At 36.3% G+C, this 19,606-nt stretch overlaps 1 protein-coding gene across 3 annotated transcripts; it reads left to right on the top strand.

The window, feature by feature from the left end:
• The first annotated feature begins 388 nt into the window (after nt 1-388).
• Nucleotides 389-17,986, top strand: etnk1 (ethanolamine kinase 1). Of its 3 annotated transcripts, XR_013783229.1 has the most exons (9): nt 389-631; nt 6,263-6,522; nt 7,306-7,446; nt 8,495-8,637; nt 10,150-10,244; nt 11,846-11,929; nt 12,021-12,181; nt 14,964-15,037; nt 15,133-17,986. XR_013783229.1 is itself a non-coding variant. In XM_079399474.1 (8 exons), exons 1-8 carry the CDS (start codon nt 485-487, stop codon nt 15,203-15,205), a joined length of 1,083 nt encoding a protein of 360 aa, XP_079255600.1. In that variant the 5' UTR covers nt 432-484; the 3' UTR covers nt 15,206-17,986. The 3 variants fall into 3 exon arrangements, 2 of the variants coding, with proteins under 2 accessions (XP_079255600.1, XP_079255601.1); XM_079399474.1 differs by lacking the exon at nt 10,150-10,244 and having other exon boundaries at nt 432-631; XM_079399475.1 differs by lacking the exons at nt 11,846-11,929; nt 12,021-12,181; nt 14,964-15,037; nt 15,133-17,986 and having other exon boundaries at nt 432-631; nt 10,150-10,517.
• The last annotated feature ends 1,620 nt before the right edge of the window (nt 17,987-19,606 follow it).

Below are 19,606 nucleotides of genomic sequence, written 5' to 3'. Positions count from 1 at the left end.
TTTCGTTAAATACTTCTGTTTATATTTTCAGTGTACAATCGTGTGCTGTTTCAGTGATTCGAGGGGATTATCCACTATAAAATTGGATAATCAATCAGTTACTCAGGCTCATGTTGTTTCTATGACTTTTTCCTCATTGAACACACACACACAAAGATAATGACACCAAATTTATTGCAACAACCAGACTTTCAGACTCCCCAAGTTTTTATATGGAATACGTCTTTGTATCTTTTTTGACATTGTAGTTTTATTCTGTGTTCCACGTAAGAAATGTACACAGGTTTAATCAGAGAATATCCTCACTGGACAGAACAGTCCCTTCAAAACGCTCTGAGAGTCGGTTCAGTTGATTCGCGAATCGAACAGCGCCACTGGAGGCGTGACCGTGCAGAACCTGAGCTTAAATCCGCACCCTGCTTTACTTAATCGCATTCATTGAATCTTCCCCGTCTCAGAGCAGCAGCCGCGAGCATTTACAGCAATGGCCACTTACATTCACGTTCCAGAAGGCGCTCCTGAGGTTCCTAAATTAGACGTGACTCTAGATGAGCACGATTACAGAGCCGGAGCGCTGAAACTCGTCAAGACGCTGAGACCCCACTGGAAACCCTCTGAGGTCAAAATGAAGGTAATTTCTTTTCTCTTCGCGCACGATTCGGGTGGTCGCACGCCGACCCTACCTGATGCAGAAAGTCAGCATTTACTGACAGCAGCTCGTTTTGACGCATTATATAATGCAGAAAGCGAAGTTAGGCGTGTTGCGCCTTCAAATCCTGAGCTGCGTCACCAGATGGACCCGTCGGCACCATGGCGCTAGCAGACACACAGCACAGCAGCCAATGCGAGCTGTCAAAGCACTCATGTTGTAACACTCTCATTCATAAAAATGTATTGCTCTTGCATGCATGCATGCTACAATGTATTTAATGTACCATTGTGAAAAAATTACAGCAGCAGTAAAATGCAAAGTAAAACTACAAAGGGAAGAATGTGGGTGGCGGTTGCATTTTTCTAGCTTATTTATTCCTTTAAACGAATTAGTGTCTGTTTTTATGTTATTACTATTTAATTAATTACTTAAGTATTCCAAAAGTGACTTGTATCTTTTTCAATTAGTAGTTAATACCTGTTTATTAGATACTAATACTAATTCCATAAATCCTAATAATGACAATTAGCTATGACAATTAGATATGATGACAAATTGCAAATTTTGCCTTTAAATTCTACACTGTAAAAAGTGGTAAACTGTAATTGGTACTTTAAAGTCTGTTACTACCTGATTAAATCTGTAAAACTTAGTTTTGTTGGTTTAAATTATGTATTGATTCAGTGCAGGGCTCGCAAAATCTCTAGCCCGACGTCCCGGGGCTATTGTGTTTTCCAGTCGGGCTACCAAAATGTATCACTGCCCTGCCCGACGGGCTACCTTAATAAATACAGGGCTCCCACGCAGTGTTCCCTCTAAGCTGAGCGCGCGCGCGACCGCGCTCTTCTTCCACCGCGGACGCGCAGAAGAAATAATGTGCCTCGCGCACACTCAAATGAGTTGGGAAGCCATTTGATTGAATGCCGCAGTAAAAGGGAAAGAATAGCAATGCTCGGGCAAACCGCTGTAGAGCTGATGTCACGACAGAGTTAGAACCAGTGAATGCGGTTTACAGGTTCCATAGAAAGAGAACGATAGAAACTGTAGAAACTCAATACTTCAATGTTTGCGGTGCGCTCAACACGAGAGACAACGCAAACGCAATGACATGTGAAATAAAACGTCCTCATGCATTAAAGAAGAGTGGCTTGATTAAGTGCTGGAAATAGTGAAGGATGGGTAACAAAACTGAAACATGTACAGTCACACACAAGACTATTGAACAAACTGTACTTCATAATGATGTTTAGACCGCTATAGAAGAATTCATATGTTCACGTTTTTTATATTTAAGCTTAAGTTTTGCTTCGGTTTGTATTCTATTCTATTCTACCAGTTTAAATAGTTTGTTTTGATAATATGTTATGTTAGGGCTCTATTATAAACCTGACAAATAATTGACCTTGTTTTTGAGTCTTTGACTTTGAGTCTCTTGCTCATCAAGCCTGTATTCATTTAAAAAATACAGAAAAAAAACAGTGATATAGTGAAATATTATTGCAATTTCTAATATTGGTTTCCTATTTCAATAAGTATACTATAAAATAGCATTTATACCTGAGATCAAAGCTGAATTTTCAGCATCATTACTCCAGTCTTCAGTGTCCCATGATCCTTCAGAAATCATTCTAATATGATGATTTATTATCAGCGTTGAAACTGTTGTGCTGCTTCATATTTTTTTTGGAACCTGTTACTTTTTTCTTTGATTCTTTGATTAATAAAACGTTTAAAAGAACAACATTTATTCAAAATAGAAATATGTTCTAACAATAGAAGTCTTTACTATCTATTTGATCCATTTAACACATCCTTGCTGAATAAAGCTTATTTAACTTTTTTTAAAGTACCTTTAAAAAGAAAGAAAACAATTTCTGACCCCAAACTTTTAAATAGTTTATATTGTAACACAAAATATCTATTTTGACTAAACACTGTTCTTTTGATTTAAAAAAAATATCACAGGTCCCAAAAATACAGTATAAAAAATAAAATAAAAAAGCAGTACAACCGTTTCCAACATTGATTAAAAATCAGCATATTAGAATGATTTCTAAAGGATCATGTGACTCTGAAAATACTGCTTTGCTTCACAGGAATTAATTACATTTTAAAGTATATTAAAATAGAAAACATTTATTTGAAATTTCAATATTTCACAATATTATTTTGTGAAATAATATTCAGTATTTTTTTATCAAATAGATACAGCCTTGATGAGCATAAGAAACTTTATTTTTTATTATTGATCAGTGTATTGTACAGTAAAAATATTTTCTCAGGTAACCTAAAATGTACATCATTTAGTTACATCAAGGGTCAAATCAAATATAAATAGCACATTAAAGTTAAAAGTTACACACTTTTTTGTGTGCGTGCTGTACAGGTCTGGTATAAAGAATGCTTTTGATCAGGTGCCCGAAATGTCCGCCCAATAGAGAAAAGTTTTGCTCCGCAAGAAAAAAAAATAGAGGGAACATTGCTCCCACGGGCACTTAAATTTGATACAACTAAACTGAAGAGTTTTTAAGGCCTTAAACAGTTTTAAATACATTAAATGGTGTCACGGAGCAACCCCATGATGATGAATGAACTGTATGCACGTACACCATATCTGGCACACACACATACACTGCATGCAGCATTAACATAGTCTGTTTGCCGGCACTCATATCATGTATACACGGACCTGTATAATGTCTGTGAGTGTTCGAATGTATTGTGTATTACGTTACGTGTTTAAGATATGTGAGGGTACGATGTGTATTTTGTTCATTAGGTGTAGTGGATATATGCACAATGTTTTGGGTAACATTAGCCGCTACATTGTTCATTCATTTTCATTATAAATAACTACAATACACACGTTTGATTATTTAAAGTTAAGTTACACAGTATAACAAATATAACTTACTTGCTTGTAATACACCAGGGACCAAGCCTGAATTGTTTTTAACCCAAAGCATTTAAGCATGGGAGAAACCATTTTGGGTATGACGTCACTGGGAGGGGGGAGTCCAATGTACCTAAAACAAGGTTTACATTTGTTCATCCATAGGTTGTATTTTTATATTAGGATTTGTGAAATGTATACTTGAATAGATGCTGTTTTATGTGCATAATGTGATCAGAAGTGCATATGTAAGGAAGTAAACTTACCTGTAGATTGGTATATCCCGGAGTGTGGCCTAGACTATAAAATGGCTGCCGGAGTTGTACATGTGGGTCGCCAGTCGTCGTGGTCGAGGGTCAGGTTGGTTTGTGTGGAGGGAGTAAGCAATAGAAGCTTGTGCTTGGAAGTTTGTTAATCAAACTACGCAACTGTTGTTGTGGCTAAGGTCCAACAAAGAGACTTGTAAATACTGTTTTTGTTTTTTTTGCTGTGAGATCTACACTATCTGTACAATAAATTCACCTCCACTGGAATTTCCAGTCGCCGTGGTCTTATTATGCCTCCGACCGCAAGTGTAATCTCTAACAAATGGTATAAGAAATAATTTTTCAAATTGCCTTAAATAGATTTTTAAGAATTCTGCAGATACCTTGTAAATAGTAAAATAAAACTCTTTCCTTGATATTCGTTGATATTTGTGTATTGAAAATGTTTTTGATTGACATTTATGGTCTTTATTTTATTTGGGCTAGTTAAATTAATTTTTGGGCTACCAAAATCTGACGAGTACCTGCCCGAAGGGCTACCAGGGATTTAGAAATTTTGCGAGCCCTGCAGTGATATCAAATAAAACCAGTTAATTTAAAGGTTACCAATTTATTCAGTGTATGGAGAACTGTTCACTTCCAGCTTGTATCACAGCAGTTGTTGGTATCTATTATAATTGTACTAGTCATAGGTGTATGTACGTAGTTACTAAGGTGTAAGTAATAGTTACTAGTTAATAGTGTCTGTTCCAGTTTTATTAGAATTTATCAGATACTAGAACCAGTTTATAAGACCTGAATGCACCGGAAAAGGTATACAAGATATTCTTTTTAAACTTTTGAATGACCATTCACTGATGCTTTGCTAAGAATTATGTAATGTGGAATCTGGGTGGATGTCATTCACTGTTCTGAGAGATTGACAGGACAGATGAATGAAGTATGAGGAAATGTTCTACTTGCATTAGGGCCTCATACAGCATTCCTAATTTCTAAAATGGCTGGAAGTCAGTATTTGCGTTGGACAGTCAGTGTCATGTCATTTGATATCCAGTGAAGTTACTATAGCACTAATAGGTGTGTGCTTACAGCTGACGCAGAAAGACGATGGTGACATTACGCTGCTTTGTTCACCCCAGAGCGTTCATACATGATTTATTAACCTGAGATGGGCGGAATCAAGAGTACAGTGGAGGACATCTATACACAAAGCCTAAAATGCCTTAATGATTGAACAAGACATTTCGCAGAATTGCCTTTTCCAAGAACATGACTCACATGACTACTCATTCCTCTAGAAGTTTTCAGTCTTTCTGGACAAGCAGCATTTCATGGAGTTTCTTAGAAACGTAGCATGTTCAAAGTAAGTTCCATTAATTAGGAACCTGCATGAATTGACTATTGACCACGGCGTTAACAATGTTCAATGTGACGGTTCAGGTTTCTGTTGCCTTTGTTTTGTTGAGAAGTGCGAATATAGGAATCTTTTCTTTAGTTGTGCATCAGGGGAGACACCTTGAATCAAGTTTTTCAAGTGCTTAGTTGTGGCATTGAATCGAATGACCTCTGATTGAGATGGCCGAGTGGAAATTTCCATGAGGTAATTGGTACTTTATCAATGATTTTCACAGCTGAAGAAATCTGAACAATATCCCAACAACATTGGACCTCATAACGACAAAAAACTGAGATGTTCTTCAAAATATCTTCATTTGTGTTGCACAGATAAAAAAAGAGTGACATGAAGATAAGTAAATAATGACAGAATTTTCATTTGGGGATGAACTGTCCCTTTAAGTTACAAACAAACCACATATGAACTCGTTTCCCCATTACAGTGTAAACCCGCATGTCGGAAGCCATAATATTCTTGTAAACCTAGCACTGTTTAGCCTAAGGTGCGGAACAGTGTTTCCTTGTATAAACAGAGTTGGTAGGGGTGTGTCATGCCGCTCGCATGTGGGTGGTAAACTAGATATGTATTGGGTTGTTTTCATCAACTTTGAAACAAAATTGAGTGCTCAGCACATGCCAGACCACTCTAACGCTGGCAGAAATCAAATTCCTGATGTTCCGCCCACTACCAGTCAATCCCAGATAGTACCGATGATTGTGGCCTGGAATGCTTGGCGTCCCAAACACGCTCCATTTTTACATTAGTAGACAATGTAAATTTGTTCAGCTCTGTCACCCTGAATACACCAACTTTTTGAGTCTAAATAAACTAAAAGTAATTTAACCGTTTTGGTTACACCGGGTTTGGTGATCAATCTTTTTTGTATACATGTAAATAAGAGGTTTCTCTTCAGCTGAGAGACAGAAAAGGAACTCGAAGCATGTGATGCTGATCTCACAAAGAGTTTTTTAATGAACATCACTAAAGGTTAACCTCAAACCATCTGAGCGAGCTCAAATCAATGACCTCTGTTTTTTTTCTTCCTCTTTCTGCAGTCTTTCACCGACGGCATCACGAACAAGCTGATTGGCTGTCATGTCGGTGGGTCCATGCAGGACGTGGTCCTGGTTCGGGTCTATGGGTACAAGACAGAACTGTTTGTGGATCGTGAGAACGAAGTGAAGAGTTTCCGTGTCCTGCAGGCGCACCGATGTGCTCCACGCCTCTACTGCACCTTCAACAATGGCCTGTGCTATGAGTTCCTGCAGGGAGTGGCCCTGGAGCCCGAGCACATCCGCAGCCCTGCCATCTTCAGGTGAGAATCTGCATGTTCCAATCCAATCATCCTTTGTAATACTGAGCTAATTGATTCAGGACGGCTTGACGGAGATGGAGATACTGGCGCTGACCTCCAACTAGCCAGACATTTGTCACATAACCCCAAACCTTACCCAGTAATCCCTTAAGACATGAATGACGCATTGCACTCTCTCTCTCTCTCTCTCTCGCACGCTGACCCAGGCCTCCCGCCAATGCTTGTCGGGCCTCAGACAGCTGTGAAAGAACAAGGCTACTGTGTTAGCAGGGCGATGACTAAAGTGTTGGCGTTTAAATGCATTACCGTTTAAAAGTTTGGGGTAAAAAATGAATACTTTTATTCAGCAAGGATGCATTAAAGTGGGCAAAATGAACAGCTAAGACATCTATATTTAAAAAAAAATGAATTCTTTGGAACTTTCCAGCTGTTTTTCACATTGATAATTATAAGAAAGGTTTTTTGAGCACAAAACCAGCACATGAAGCAGCACTTGAATACTGGAGTAATGATACTGAAAATTCAACTATGCCATCGCAGGAATAAATTATATTGAAAATATGTCCTACTATAAAACAGTGTAGTAATATTTCACAATATTACAGTTTTTACTATATTTTTGATCAAATAAATGCAGCCTTGGTGAGCATATGAGACTAATTTCAAAAATGTTTTAAAGGTCTTACCGATCCCAAACTTTTGAACGGTTTATATTACACACTGTAGGGCCACACTGAAAATGTAATCTAAACCTTAAAAAAAGCCATTTTTATTTGTTTACAGGCACATTGCGAGGCAGATGGCAAAGTACCATGCCATACATGCCCACAACGGCTGGGTGCCCCAATCAGACCTCTGGCTGAAGATGAGCAAGTTCTTTTCTCTTGTTCCTGCACACTTTGACGACCCTGAGAAGGACCAGAGGTGAGATTTTATTGGCAGGATTACATTGTGTTTTTAAAGCCTTATAAGGTATAATTGTGTTTTGACGTTTTTTTAAGCAAAGCAGAACATGTAGACTAACACACTCTTTAGGTATAATGTCTGTGGGCGATATTGAAGCTGTCAATACAAGGAGGTTCAGATCTCAGCTTCACTTGCTATGACGTACAGAAAGTACTTCGGGGACTTTAGATGTATGACAGCTCTCATGTTTGTTTGTTTTTTTCTCCCAATATGCTTTGCTTACATTGTGGTTTGAAAATCCTCCCAATGTTACAATGTTAGATGACATGACTCATCGTGGCAGAGACAAATGTGTTTGTACAGATGCAAGCTGACATCAACATGCATTAAGAGCTACGTCTATCTTGTTTTTTTTTTACTTCTACAAATGATTTTAGCAGAAATACTCTTTAATAATAATCTTTTTATAATATATCATCCTTTAAAAATAGATTATCAAGGTGCTTTATATAAGATGACAATCTATATTCAAATATAGCAATGACTTATTTATTAACAAGTCAGTGTCAAATACAACTATGTTCCCTTATGTGAACATAGTTGACATGTTACAACTATGTTACAATACAACTATGTTCCCTGAAATAGATATGTATCTATTGACAAATGTTTGCAGATGCAACTAAATTTGTACGTTGTCTGAAGGAAATGTGAGTGCTTGTACATGCAAAACTGGGACGTGGAATGTTTTTTGTTTTTTTTACCATGTTGCTGTGCGGGTTGCATGAGTGTTTGTCCAAATTCAAACATGCCTGAACTATTAATTTTGGAGTTGGATTAGAATTGGATTATTTTTTACACCTTAGAGGCACCAAAAGTTATTGTGCTGACAACAAATGACATGCCCGTACAGTGTCTCTGCGGTTAGTTTACTATTTATAGAAACTGTTTTTTAAGATGTTTATCTTGAGTGAGGCAGGTTTTTGTATAGCGTGCCTTATTTGAATCACGCTGGAACACAAAAGCGTGTTTGTGTTTTCTGAATGCATGTGTCATGTGTTTCCAGGCTGAACAGTGAGGTGTCCAGCGGCGCGTGTCTTAGAAACGAGATGATCTGGCTTCAGCAGAACCTTTCTAAACTGGGTTCCCCAGTCGTTCTGTGTCACAACGATCTGCTCTGTAAGAACATCATCTACAACCAACAGGAAGGTGAGTCCAACAAACCCCACCAGCTTCCTTCAGCCACAGCGTATGTTTCCCCAACCCCCCCTGCCTAAGGTAGGCTTAAATTTAGTGTTTTCACCTCTGAAATATAGCATGGATGCCCTTTCCTAAAGGATAGTAAAATTACAATCTCATCCAATTTCATCAAGGCATCAGAACAATCCACTGGTTTCCATAAAATGTTGTATGTTTTTTTGAAATCAAAAGCAAATGTGTGTTTGTGTTTGCTTTGGGGAATATTGTTGAATGCTGTGATGCTGTTTACTATCTTCACGATGTACAGACCGGCGACTGTCTGCCGCTACCTGACCCATAGGATGGAGAGTGAATGCGAGTGTGACTCGAGTCATTCCTGTTATGCACAACGTTTTCAGTTCTTTCCTCTCTGCAAATATATTTATGAAATAAGGAAGTATTTCTATAAAACTCAGTATCAGACGTTCATAAATATGCCCAGATCAGGCTAAGGCACTTCAGCTTTCAAGAAAATAAGAGGAAGGAAATTTAAATCTTAATTTGAATAAAGTAAGTCATTTGATATTTTTTAAATTTTAGTAATACAGTGTAATATAATAAATGATATTTATAAATAATAGAATGAATAAAGAACTATATATTTGTTATATGAATTATTTAGATATATAGATTTTTGGTATATATTATACTATAGTTATTTAAAAATGTATAAAGACACATGCACACTTACATTATTAATTAAAATTCTGTTCACTTAAAATCATCAGCATAACAGAAATGACCCACTTGGATAAGTATGAGCATGAGAAAATGGCTGCTCTGCCACAGCAGTAGTGTGAGAATGTGTAGTTCCTGTCTCTCATGTTTTTTTGAAGTGGCAGCAATAGTCAAACTGATTAGCACCAGCACGTATCGGTTGCCCTAAAGGTATCACTTGCCCCTAAAAACTGTTCTTGAAGCAGTAAATAATTCACAACGAGCGATTAGATATTGGGTCATGGAAATCTGCTTGGAGAACAGGGTTTGGAGGCAGCTGCGACCTTGGGCACTTGTTTGTATTTGAACTTAGAGAGAGGAAGGAGAAAAAAAGAGCCAAGCCACTTCCTCCAACTCGCTTTTAACACACAGACCAAGGGGTGGGAGGAAGTTTTCAAAGTAAAATGTTTATGTTTTTGACATCCCTGCTCACTCGGCCCCCTCCCCTTCCTGACGAGACCTATAGAAACCAAGAATGGGAGTGTTACGCAATAGGCCAGCTTTCAGAGATCGTACTTGTTTTCTTGCCTTTGTTGACACTCAGGGAGTCAAGCAAGTTTGAGAGTCTCACAGGCTCGACCTGCACAGGAAGCTGCTGTGGCGTTTGCATAGCAGTAACTTGGAGCCTCATTGGCTGGCTAATGGACCAATGGGAATGCTGTGTGGTGGGGGTGTGCGTTTATGAGAGTTTGAGCCGTGTTTGTTCTTAATGGGGGAGGTGCCCAATGGCCTCTCTGCAGTGAAGCTGTGTGTGTTCTGTGACAGATGTGAGTTTGCCCAAATCTCTTCATCTGCTGCACAGGGCTATAGCCACTGACTGGAGGTGTTCAGTGTGTCCCGCTAGGACGCCACCGGGTCCGGTAACCAACTCACGTGTCTCTTTCTGTAGACCAACACTTCTGTCCAATTTCAATCAAAACTTTTTTTTTCTACACACCATAAGCTCTAGAGCACTGGGAATGCAAGGCAACGTAAAGTCAAACACACTTTAGGTGCAATAATGTTACATATAACAGACTAGGCAGTGATTACTGAATAATGCATTACACATATGTAGACTGAGAGGAGTAAGGCTTTGTATTCTGTAGTCAACACTGTCTACATCACCTGACCGATGTAGTCATTGCTTGCTAGACCACTGCTATACAGACTATGTGCCACTAGATGGCAACATTGCCCGTTTTCTCTCTTTAACTCCTCTGTCCTTCCAGCCCTGTGGTTTTACAGTACAGCCGTCTCCGTTTTTTAATTTGTATTTATTTATTTGTATTTTCTAAAGCTGTAAACTCGTCTAACCTGACTTGTTTATCCTTTTTTTTTTGTTCTCTCTTTTATTTGACTTTCTCTTGGCTTTTACTGTTGTGTTTCCTCCTGTAGAGCAGAAGACTGTTTACGCGAGGCGCTCTTTCTTTCACCAGTCACAAGATTTCCTGGAAAACTTGCAATAACTTTGCCCATTTGTATTCAAGCAGGAATCATTGTTTGGTTTCGGTTGAAATATTCTCAAATAAATAAATAAATTAAAATTTAAATAAACATTTTCTTTTAAAAATAAAATAAAGCAAAAAGTTGCAAGTTTTCTTCTTAGAGTCATGTAAATGGTGATTCATCAATTAGATAAATGTATTAAATTAATAACAGATAATCATAATTTTTATATTATTATTACTATTATTATAATAAAAAACTTTAAGCATGTATTGTGGTTTTAATTGCTTATTTCCAGAATATAGAATCAACGTGTACCCCTACACGTAAACCTTTATAATAAATTATTGAAAAGTGATAAAATCAAGGGAATTTTATTTTGTGCTTTTTTTTGCCTAAATGATACAATTAAAAATGTTCATATTTGGCTATGATTGAAATGATACATGATGGGGTATAAGCATGGATATAATGAACATCAAAAATATTATAAAGATTGTTGCATCTTGATCTGAGAGTAGCTTTTTTGACATCACTGCTAAAATGGTCAGTATCTGAGAATTTGAATTCAGAAACATTATCATTTCAAAAGTTAAATTAGTGCATCTGTTTGTCAAACACATGAAATAAAATCATTACCATTGCACAAGGATGATTAGGTCATTATTACAGGATGTGAAAACTTATTTTAAGTGAAAGCATCTCAAAAAGTTTCATTTTTCAAAGTGACCCTAATTGAAGAATCACCTAAATATAACATGCGGTTTTTTCCACATGCATGCTATAAGTGCATGAAATCTGTCTCCATGTCTTGTTCACTTTGTCATTTGTTTATTCTTTTTTGTCTTGCACCAGAATGCAAATCCTTACTCCTTTTCCCAGATGTGATTTGATAAGTCATTTAAAATGCCCATGTAGTGTTGGTTTGCTAATACAGGCAATAGATTGTTACAGTAAAAAAGAACAAGGGTTATTAAGAAGATGATGCCTGTGAGCTTTTCTAAACAAAATGCTATTTGTTCCCCTCCTGCAGGAAATGTCAAATTCATTGACTACGAATATGCTGGGTACAATTATCAAGCCTTTGACATTGGGAATCACTTCAATGAATTTGCAGGTAATGCGATACGAACACAAATTAAGCTATTGTGTAGAGGAGAAAAGGACCTGCTTAACCAGGTTACGTGTGGCGTTCTTGTGATTGACAGGTCTGAATGAAGTGGACTACACTCTGTATCCTGGGCGAGAGCTCCAGTTGCAGTGGCTCCGGGCCTATCTGGAGGCCTACAAGGAGTACAAATCACAGGGCACACAGGTCTCCAACACTGAAGTGGAGGTGCTGTATGTGCAAGTCAACCGCTTCGCCTTGGTGAGTTGAAACTGGATTCATCTGCCACGGTCTGGAATCGTGACGCATTTTGATCCAGCTGCACCCTGCCAAATTAAACATCAGACTTTTGTTTTTTCAATGTAATTACGGTCTTTAATGACATGCAGCATTATACAGAGTAAACTGGAACATCGTGAGCAGTTTAACTATTTAGCAGATCGATCATCTGCATTAGAGCGACGCTTGAAGTGGAGACAAAGGTATGAATAGTGATCGCAAGTTGTCAGGGAAGGAGCCTTGACATCCTGCCCATCTTTGCAAGCGTCTAATGAGAGGACCTCTGGGTATTTGTGTGCGTTCGCAGGTCATTCTTTGATGAGCAAGTAGCACACCCGCCCTTTTTTGACAATTATATTTACTTCGGAGAGGAAAACTAATTTAATATCTGGTTTACTCTCGCTGTTCAGTCTTTTGTGATCAATAGATGTGTTAAAAGCAGGGCAGACATTTTTTGATTCTGTCAGGGGAAGAAAAATAAATAAAAATCAACCTCTGTCTTTCAGTAATGGTGAACAAAACTGTGGGAGGCTCTGTTTTCTCTCCTGTCCCTGAGAGGGACCTTGAGAGACGCTAAAACAAATGCCAGAGGAATGTCATAGTGTGAGGCGTAATGAATGTGATTTGTTGCTTTCATTTTGCATTCCTTTTTCTGCTGCCTTAATTGAAAACCAGAGAAAACTGAATAGTAATATTTTTTTTTACAATAGTAATCAGAACATTAGCATATCCTGATTAAGTAAGTGTCTATATTAATGCACTAACCTGCCATAAACAGATTAAGATAGTATGGTTCCTAGAAATCTAAGGCTGCTGTCTTATACTTTTAATAATCAGAATTTTGTAGTCTGATATTCATTTATATCTATATTATATAATTTAGATGATATTATATCAAACAAAGGTAATTCTGAATAATATTGGATACAGCTGCGAAAAAGTTACAAAGAGGAAATCAATATAAAACTGCAAAATTTGTTTATTTATTGGCTTTGTACACCACTTTTCAAAAGTTTTTTTTTTTTAAATAAAAATTTATACTTTTATACAGCAAGGATGCATACATTTTATCAAAATTGACATTAAAGAATTTCTATTTATCAAAATGTTTCACAAAAATATGTTTTCAACATTGTAATAATAAGAAATGTTTCTTGAGCACCAAAACAGTATATTAGAATGATTTCTGAAGGATCTTGTGACACTGAAGACTGGAGTAACGACTGCTGAAAATACAGCTTTATTATCACAGGAGTATTTAATGTTGTAGTATATATTTTATTGAAATAGAATACAGTAATTTTAAATTAAAATAATAATATTTATAAACAAGTTTTTGAACAGTAGTGCATTTTAAATTAATTTCTAACTATGTAAAGATGTGGGTGTGTGGTGGCCACTGAAGCTCTGCTTTATTATGGCACCCTGATGTTTGCACACCATCATCACATGCCTAAGCCAGGAGACATGGAGTTTTACAAAAGATGGTCTGAATCTACTCAGAGATTGTGTCTGAGGGAGATCGGGACCCTTGACTCTGGCAGAGGCAAACATTTATTGTGTGCAGTTGAGCGAAAAACACAGAGGATAGAGACTTTATTATAGGCCAACAAACCCGTGCTCTTTACTCACATGATGGCAGGAGTGATTCACTCTCATCAGAGGGCTTTTATATAAATGCCACATTTTATAAGCTTTTACTTCACTCTCAGTGATCCAGAATCAACACAAATAACTTTCATGCAGTTATCTTTTTTCCTCTTTTAATGGGTCCTAAAAGGAAGCCGTCTTTGCTTAGAAAGGCGTGGGTCAAATGTTTCCAAGCAACAATACAACATACAATCTGTCGCAGTTAACTCCAGTGTCAGGGTGAATCTCACTACGCCTGTCAGGAATATTTCTTAGTCCTGTTTGCCCTGAAATCAAAATAAAAAATAAAGAAAATTTGTGTTTATTAAATGAACACATTAAGATTTGTGTATTGAAACATTATATTTTATATCAGTTAAACAAATCAAGCAAATCTAATTTTCCTTAATATAATGAGAAGTTTGGGAACAAATGATATACTTATAGTTCATTTGAAATACTAATACATTAAGTTAGTATTTGTTGTACTGGATTTAAAAGACATTTTCATAAAAGTCATTTATGTACTTATTTATAAAAACCTTTCACGTACTAAACACTTCTCTTTCTTAAAGTATCTTTCATATTCATAGACATATTCATGTCATATTCATATGACTCAGTGTTATTTTTATGTACTATTATAGTATTTATTAATACTTTGAAATAGTTTTTATAATTTCAGTTTTCATTTTAATTTTAGTTGAAGTTTTAGTTAAAGCTTATGCATTATTGTCATTTTTATTAGTTTTAAATTTTAATTTAGCTTTAATTTATTTTATTTCAGTTTTAGTCATTTTAGCATTTATTTTTAAAGTTGATCTTTTTAAAGTTTTTATGATGATATTTTATATTTTAATGTATTTTATATTTATTTTATAAAATTGATCTTATTTCATTTTATTTCAGCTTAATTTTAATTAATTAAAAGAATTACAAGTCTTATTTAACAATGAAAACACTAATATGAATATAATTATATTTACATATAATTTTTTCTTTTGATTTTGGGATACAATATGAATATCAATACCCTAAACAATATCAATAGAGAATCTTCCTCTGTGAAAAAGTAAATCAAAATGTAAAGCGATCCTCATTTTTCCTCATGGTCTTTGTTTTTTGTTCTCCCCAGGCATCTCATTTCTTTTGGGGACTGTGGGCATTGATCCAAGCTCAGTACTCCACTATTGACTTTGACTTCTTGGGGTAAGTTTTCACATTTCAACAACAACATCCATATCCATATAATCAAGATTTCAACGATGTATTCTCATTCTTGGCCACCAAATTTGCTTCTGCAGATATGCAGTTCTCCGTTTCAGACAGTACTTCAAGATGAAACCAGAGGTGACTTCACTGCACCTTCCAGAATAATCTCTCAGGACTTGGCTTGCGCTACTCCAGAGAAGGGCTCCCCCTGGTGGACACAAGAACTAGCTGGAGACCTCTTCAGTTTGTAGACTGAACACTGCACTTACTTGTCTGAACACATCATTTTAGATAAGCCCCAAATCACCTCTGAACTCAATGCTGATTTAGCGTTGTAGAAAACCAAGCACCTAAGCCCTCCTCCTCGCTTTTATGTGGCGGTCGAGAGAGAGGCTCACCCCAGTGCCCTAGTCCATTTTCAGTGAAGTGAAATTGCCAATTGAGGAAGCAAACAACTCCTATAGATGGCTTACTCTAGAGCCTCGACTTGCCAGTGTATGCGAAGAGCGAGCCCTGGAGAATCTCAAATTAAGAAAAGCTCCCCAGATACCGATCCTCCAAGGACAGGGAACCTCTGACAACAATTATTATCTGAAGACAGAGAGGAGGGCCACTGGTTCTGTTCCCAGTGATTAACTATCATCCTAAAGGTCATTCCTACTTGTTTACACAACTTTTAATGGGAAAAATCAGTGTACTGTAAGATAATATAGGCTTTACTGTATGGATAGTCACTGATTCTGTCTAAACGGTGAACTTTGGGCCTGTCTGTTCCTACGAGGGTTGTTCCTGGCACAGCTGCGTTAAGATGTGTAATTCAGGGACCAATAGAAGCTTCGTTGTTCGTTTCTGGCAGACGATTCCTCCCCCGTCCTGTCACTGTCAACCACTGTATAGTGCATTCATAAAGTTTCTCATTGTTTTCTCAGCGTGGTGCTTGGAAAAAGTAGACGCACAGTAGCCGTGGCTACAACGAGCCGGTAGCTAATCTGAAGCCCACACCAAAGTGCTGACATTTTTTGCTTGTACATTATGCACAGTGTATTTTTTCACGGTAGAAATAACAGGTGGTAATATTTACATTTCGAACGGTGGTTTTTGTAATTATTTAAATGGCACTGTCAAAGAGTTCGCTCATGAGAGCTCATGCTTTTTCTGGGAGGTATCGGTGAATTTTTTGTAATGGATGTATTTCCTGGAAGCCTTAACGATGGTATCGCCTGCTGGACGCACTAAAGCTTTTGTATTCGTAACCCCCGTCCGCATAGCTAAATTACAGGCCTTTTTGCACAAACTCTGATTGCTTTAAGAACAAAATCAGTCCTCACTTCACCTTGCGATGGGCCGCTCTTTCTCCTTATGACTAGTTTTAAGTGCACATGGTGGGAGATTTTCGGTAATGCTTTATTTTGCAGGCTCTCTGTTACTAAATTAACTGCTATAGAAAAAACTATTTATGTGTAACCAAGTTACACAGTAATGGCATAGTAGTTTATTAATCAGACATCTTACTCGGAATCAGGGTCAGAAATGAATCTGAACTTAGAAATGGACTAAATGCCCTAGAAATGTTAAAGGTAAGGGCAAATAATGTCCTTGTGTAAATTATATGTATTTTTTTAATCTGTTATACCACTGGTCAGAAGTTTGGAGTCAATTAGATTTTATTTATTTATTTCTTAAAGAAATAAGCACTTTTATTCATTTTTTTTATTTTCATTCATCAAAGAGTCCTGAAAAAGTATCACAGTTTCCACAAAAATAATCACATAGTATCACAACTAGGTTTAACATTAATAATAATAATAAGAAATGTTTTCTGAGCACCAAATTATTATATTAGACTTATTTCTGAAGGACCATGTGACACTGAAGACTGGAGTAATGGCTGCTGAAAATTCAACTTTGCCATATTAAAATTGAAAACTGTTATTTTGTACTGTATAAACTGTAATCATATTTTTGAACAAATGAATGCAGCCTCGGTGAGATTAAGGGACTTCTTTTAAAAATATCAGCAAATCTTACTGACCCCAAACTTTTGACTATTTAATGTTTTTTTTTTTATTTATTTTTTTAAGGCTGATCTAATTTTGTGTTTAGACAACATAGTTACCATTTAAATCAACTGATTCATTTAAATTATTTGATAAAAGATATCTTAGAGAACAAGATAAAATATGCCACTGAAATCAATTCCACTTAGTTTCTGATGCTGCTCAGTACACATGAGCAATGTATTATAAAGTGTGACCAAGATTTGATTTGATTTTTTTGGTGTAAACCTCAGCTCTGAGACTTGCCTTCGGACCGCCTGGCTACTCTCATTTACCTCAGTTTCCTGTGTCAGTTTGCCTATACTACAAACAACCATATACAATTCTGTAAATACTAGAAACTGTGAATTTCTGGTTGTTTTTTTTGTATGTTACTTTTTCTGTGCCAGTTCTTTTGTAACTGTCAAGCTTGCACCTTGATCACGTTTTCGAACTGTCAAAGACCACACAGAATGCTACATTTTATTTTTTCCCTTTCTTTTACACCAGAAATGTTCATCAAACAACAGTAATTTCTCTCTTTTAACAGTCTGTGAAGATTAACTGATTTCTTTGCACTCTTTAGCATTTATATAAACCCGAAAGTGATGGGTGGTTCTAACTTTCAACCAATGAAGTGCTTCTGGGGAACATAAGATGTACAGAACTGCCTCATGCAAGCATCTACTGGCGGTTTTTAGTGTAGGTGTATATGTACAACTGTAAACAATCTGTAAAAGAAAATCTTTGCTTATTATTAAACAATGTCTGTTGTCAATAACTAAACAGAGATATTCTTTTTCTAAGAAGAACTGTTAGATTTAATAATAATCTAGGGATGAAATCCTGAAGTGTTGCATTGTAGATTCTGTATCAAATTCTTTGAATAAAAATAAAATTAAACAAATTACATTTGCCCCATTTTCTTGTCTTGATTTCCCATTCTGCTTAAAAAAAAGAGACTGTCAAGAAAAATATTTGTATGCAATTTACCTATTTGATCTGTGATATGTGCATGCAGAGCTCAATATGTTGTGGTCAAGTCATTTTGATCTTGAGAGGATTGTCTTTTTTTCTGAAAATGCTAGTTAATGCTATCGCATTGGACTAAAACAGTTCGCTTAGGAGTTTTTTTTTTACTTTTTTTTCTCTACACTTGTGGTGTTTTGGTCAAAAAATTGCGGTAGCACTTAAAGCCTTTATGTAAAATGCTTTATAAAAGTAGTTTTATTGTATTAATTATGCCTTGTAATGCATCTTGTAATGCATTGTACAATCTCATGAATAATTGTAACCATTGTTACACTATGCATTTTAAATTCAATTATAATTATTTACGACAAGATATAATGTATTACAAAGCACATTATGAATAATTATAATGCATTAATACCATTTAATAGCCCATTATAATGCATAATAGATAAAGGCTTAAAGTAAAGTGTTACCAAAATTGCTTCTAAATTTCTCATTATGATATATATTATTACCAAATATAGGATTTGATCTTTTATCAGCTTGTTTTCTTTCAATTAGGACTGGTTGGAACTGACTGATTGTAGGCCTTATTGATCTGAGTCTATGCACCTCAGTTTTTGAGAGAAATTATCTACAAATAATGCTTTTATTCTCTCAAAAACTAAGGTGCATAAGCTCAGGCCTACAATCAATCGGTTCCCAAAGGAAACACAAAAGCTGTGCTAATTGAAAGAAAACTAGTTCACAAAAACATACAGTCCAAGATTTGGTTATAATATAGCATAATGAGAGATTTACAAGCAATTTATAAAATATATTGGTCATTTTGGACTGGGATTTTTTTTAGTGCAGCACAATGTTACAATGAGTAACGTATTAAGCCACCATTTTTTTGTTCACAAAAGTAGTTAACGGCAGTGAATGGGGAAAAAAAAAAGCATGCCTGCATTTTATGCTACAGAATGTTTCAGAGAGAAATAATTATAACGGCGCTCCAGTTCAGACTGTAATTGAATTAGTTCCGGTCCCTCCAGCGACTTCCACCAAGAGCTCTGCATTAATTACCAAATTCAATATCTGTATTCACGCCTCAACTTATTTCCATTTTACAAAGGTCAAATTACAAACACTTGTCTGAAATAATTACAAGTGCCGAGACGCAAACATATCGAGATATTAGGACAATTCTTGTGCCTCATTTACAAACAATAATACGAGCATAAACATAATACGCCTAAAGGTTTGTTCCCTACAAACTTCTCTACACGTTTTCATCATTAAAAGCAAGATGCACTGAACAAAAGGCTCATGCATGCTGCACACATCTATTCATGCCTCTGCTTTTTTCCACAACAGGTGGTAGACATGGACTAAATGACTGAAAAAGCTTAAAAGCAGCTGAAGGCAGAACGGACCAGACAAAGCTCGCATTCACAGCATCTCTTTTAACACACCGCAGAAGGGTGTAATAAAGCAATACGCAGTTATGGGAGCGTGTCTCATAGAGACAAGGTCATGATAATATGGTTTGAGGAATAAAGATGTAAAAGCC

Source organism: Barbus barbus (assembly GCF_936440315.1).
Source record: "Barbus barbus genome assembly, chromosome: 39".
NCBI classification, from domain to species: Eukaryota; Metazoa; Chordata; class Actinopteri; order Cypriniformes; family Cyprinidae; genus Barbus; species Barbus barbus.
This window is presented reverse-complemented; position numbering and strand designations above follow the sequence as displayed.

Coding starts and splice junctions, on each gene's coding strand:
- etnk1 (XM_079399474.1), top strand. CDS start 485: ATGGCCACTTACATTCACGTTCCAGAAGGCGCTCCTGAGGTTCCTAAA. Junction 632..6,262: donor CCTCTGAGGTCAAAATGAAG/GTAATTTCTTTT, acceptor CTCTTTCTGCAG/TCTTTCACCGACGGCATCAC. Junction 8,638..11,845: donor CATCTACAACCAACAGGAAG/GTGAGTCCAACA, acceptor CCCCTCCTGCAG/GAAATGTCAAATTCATTGAC.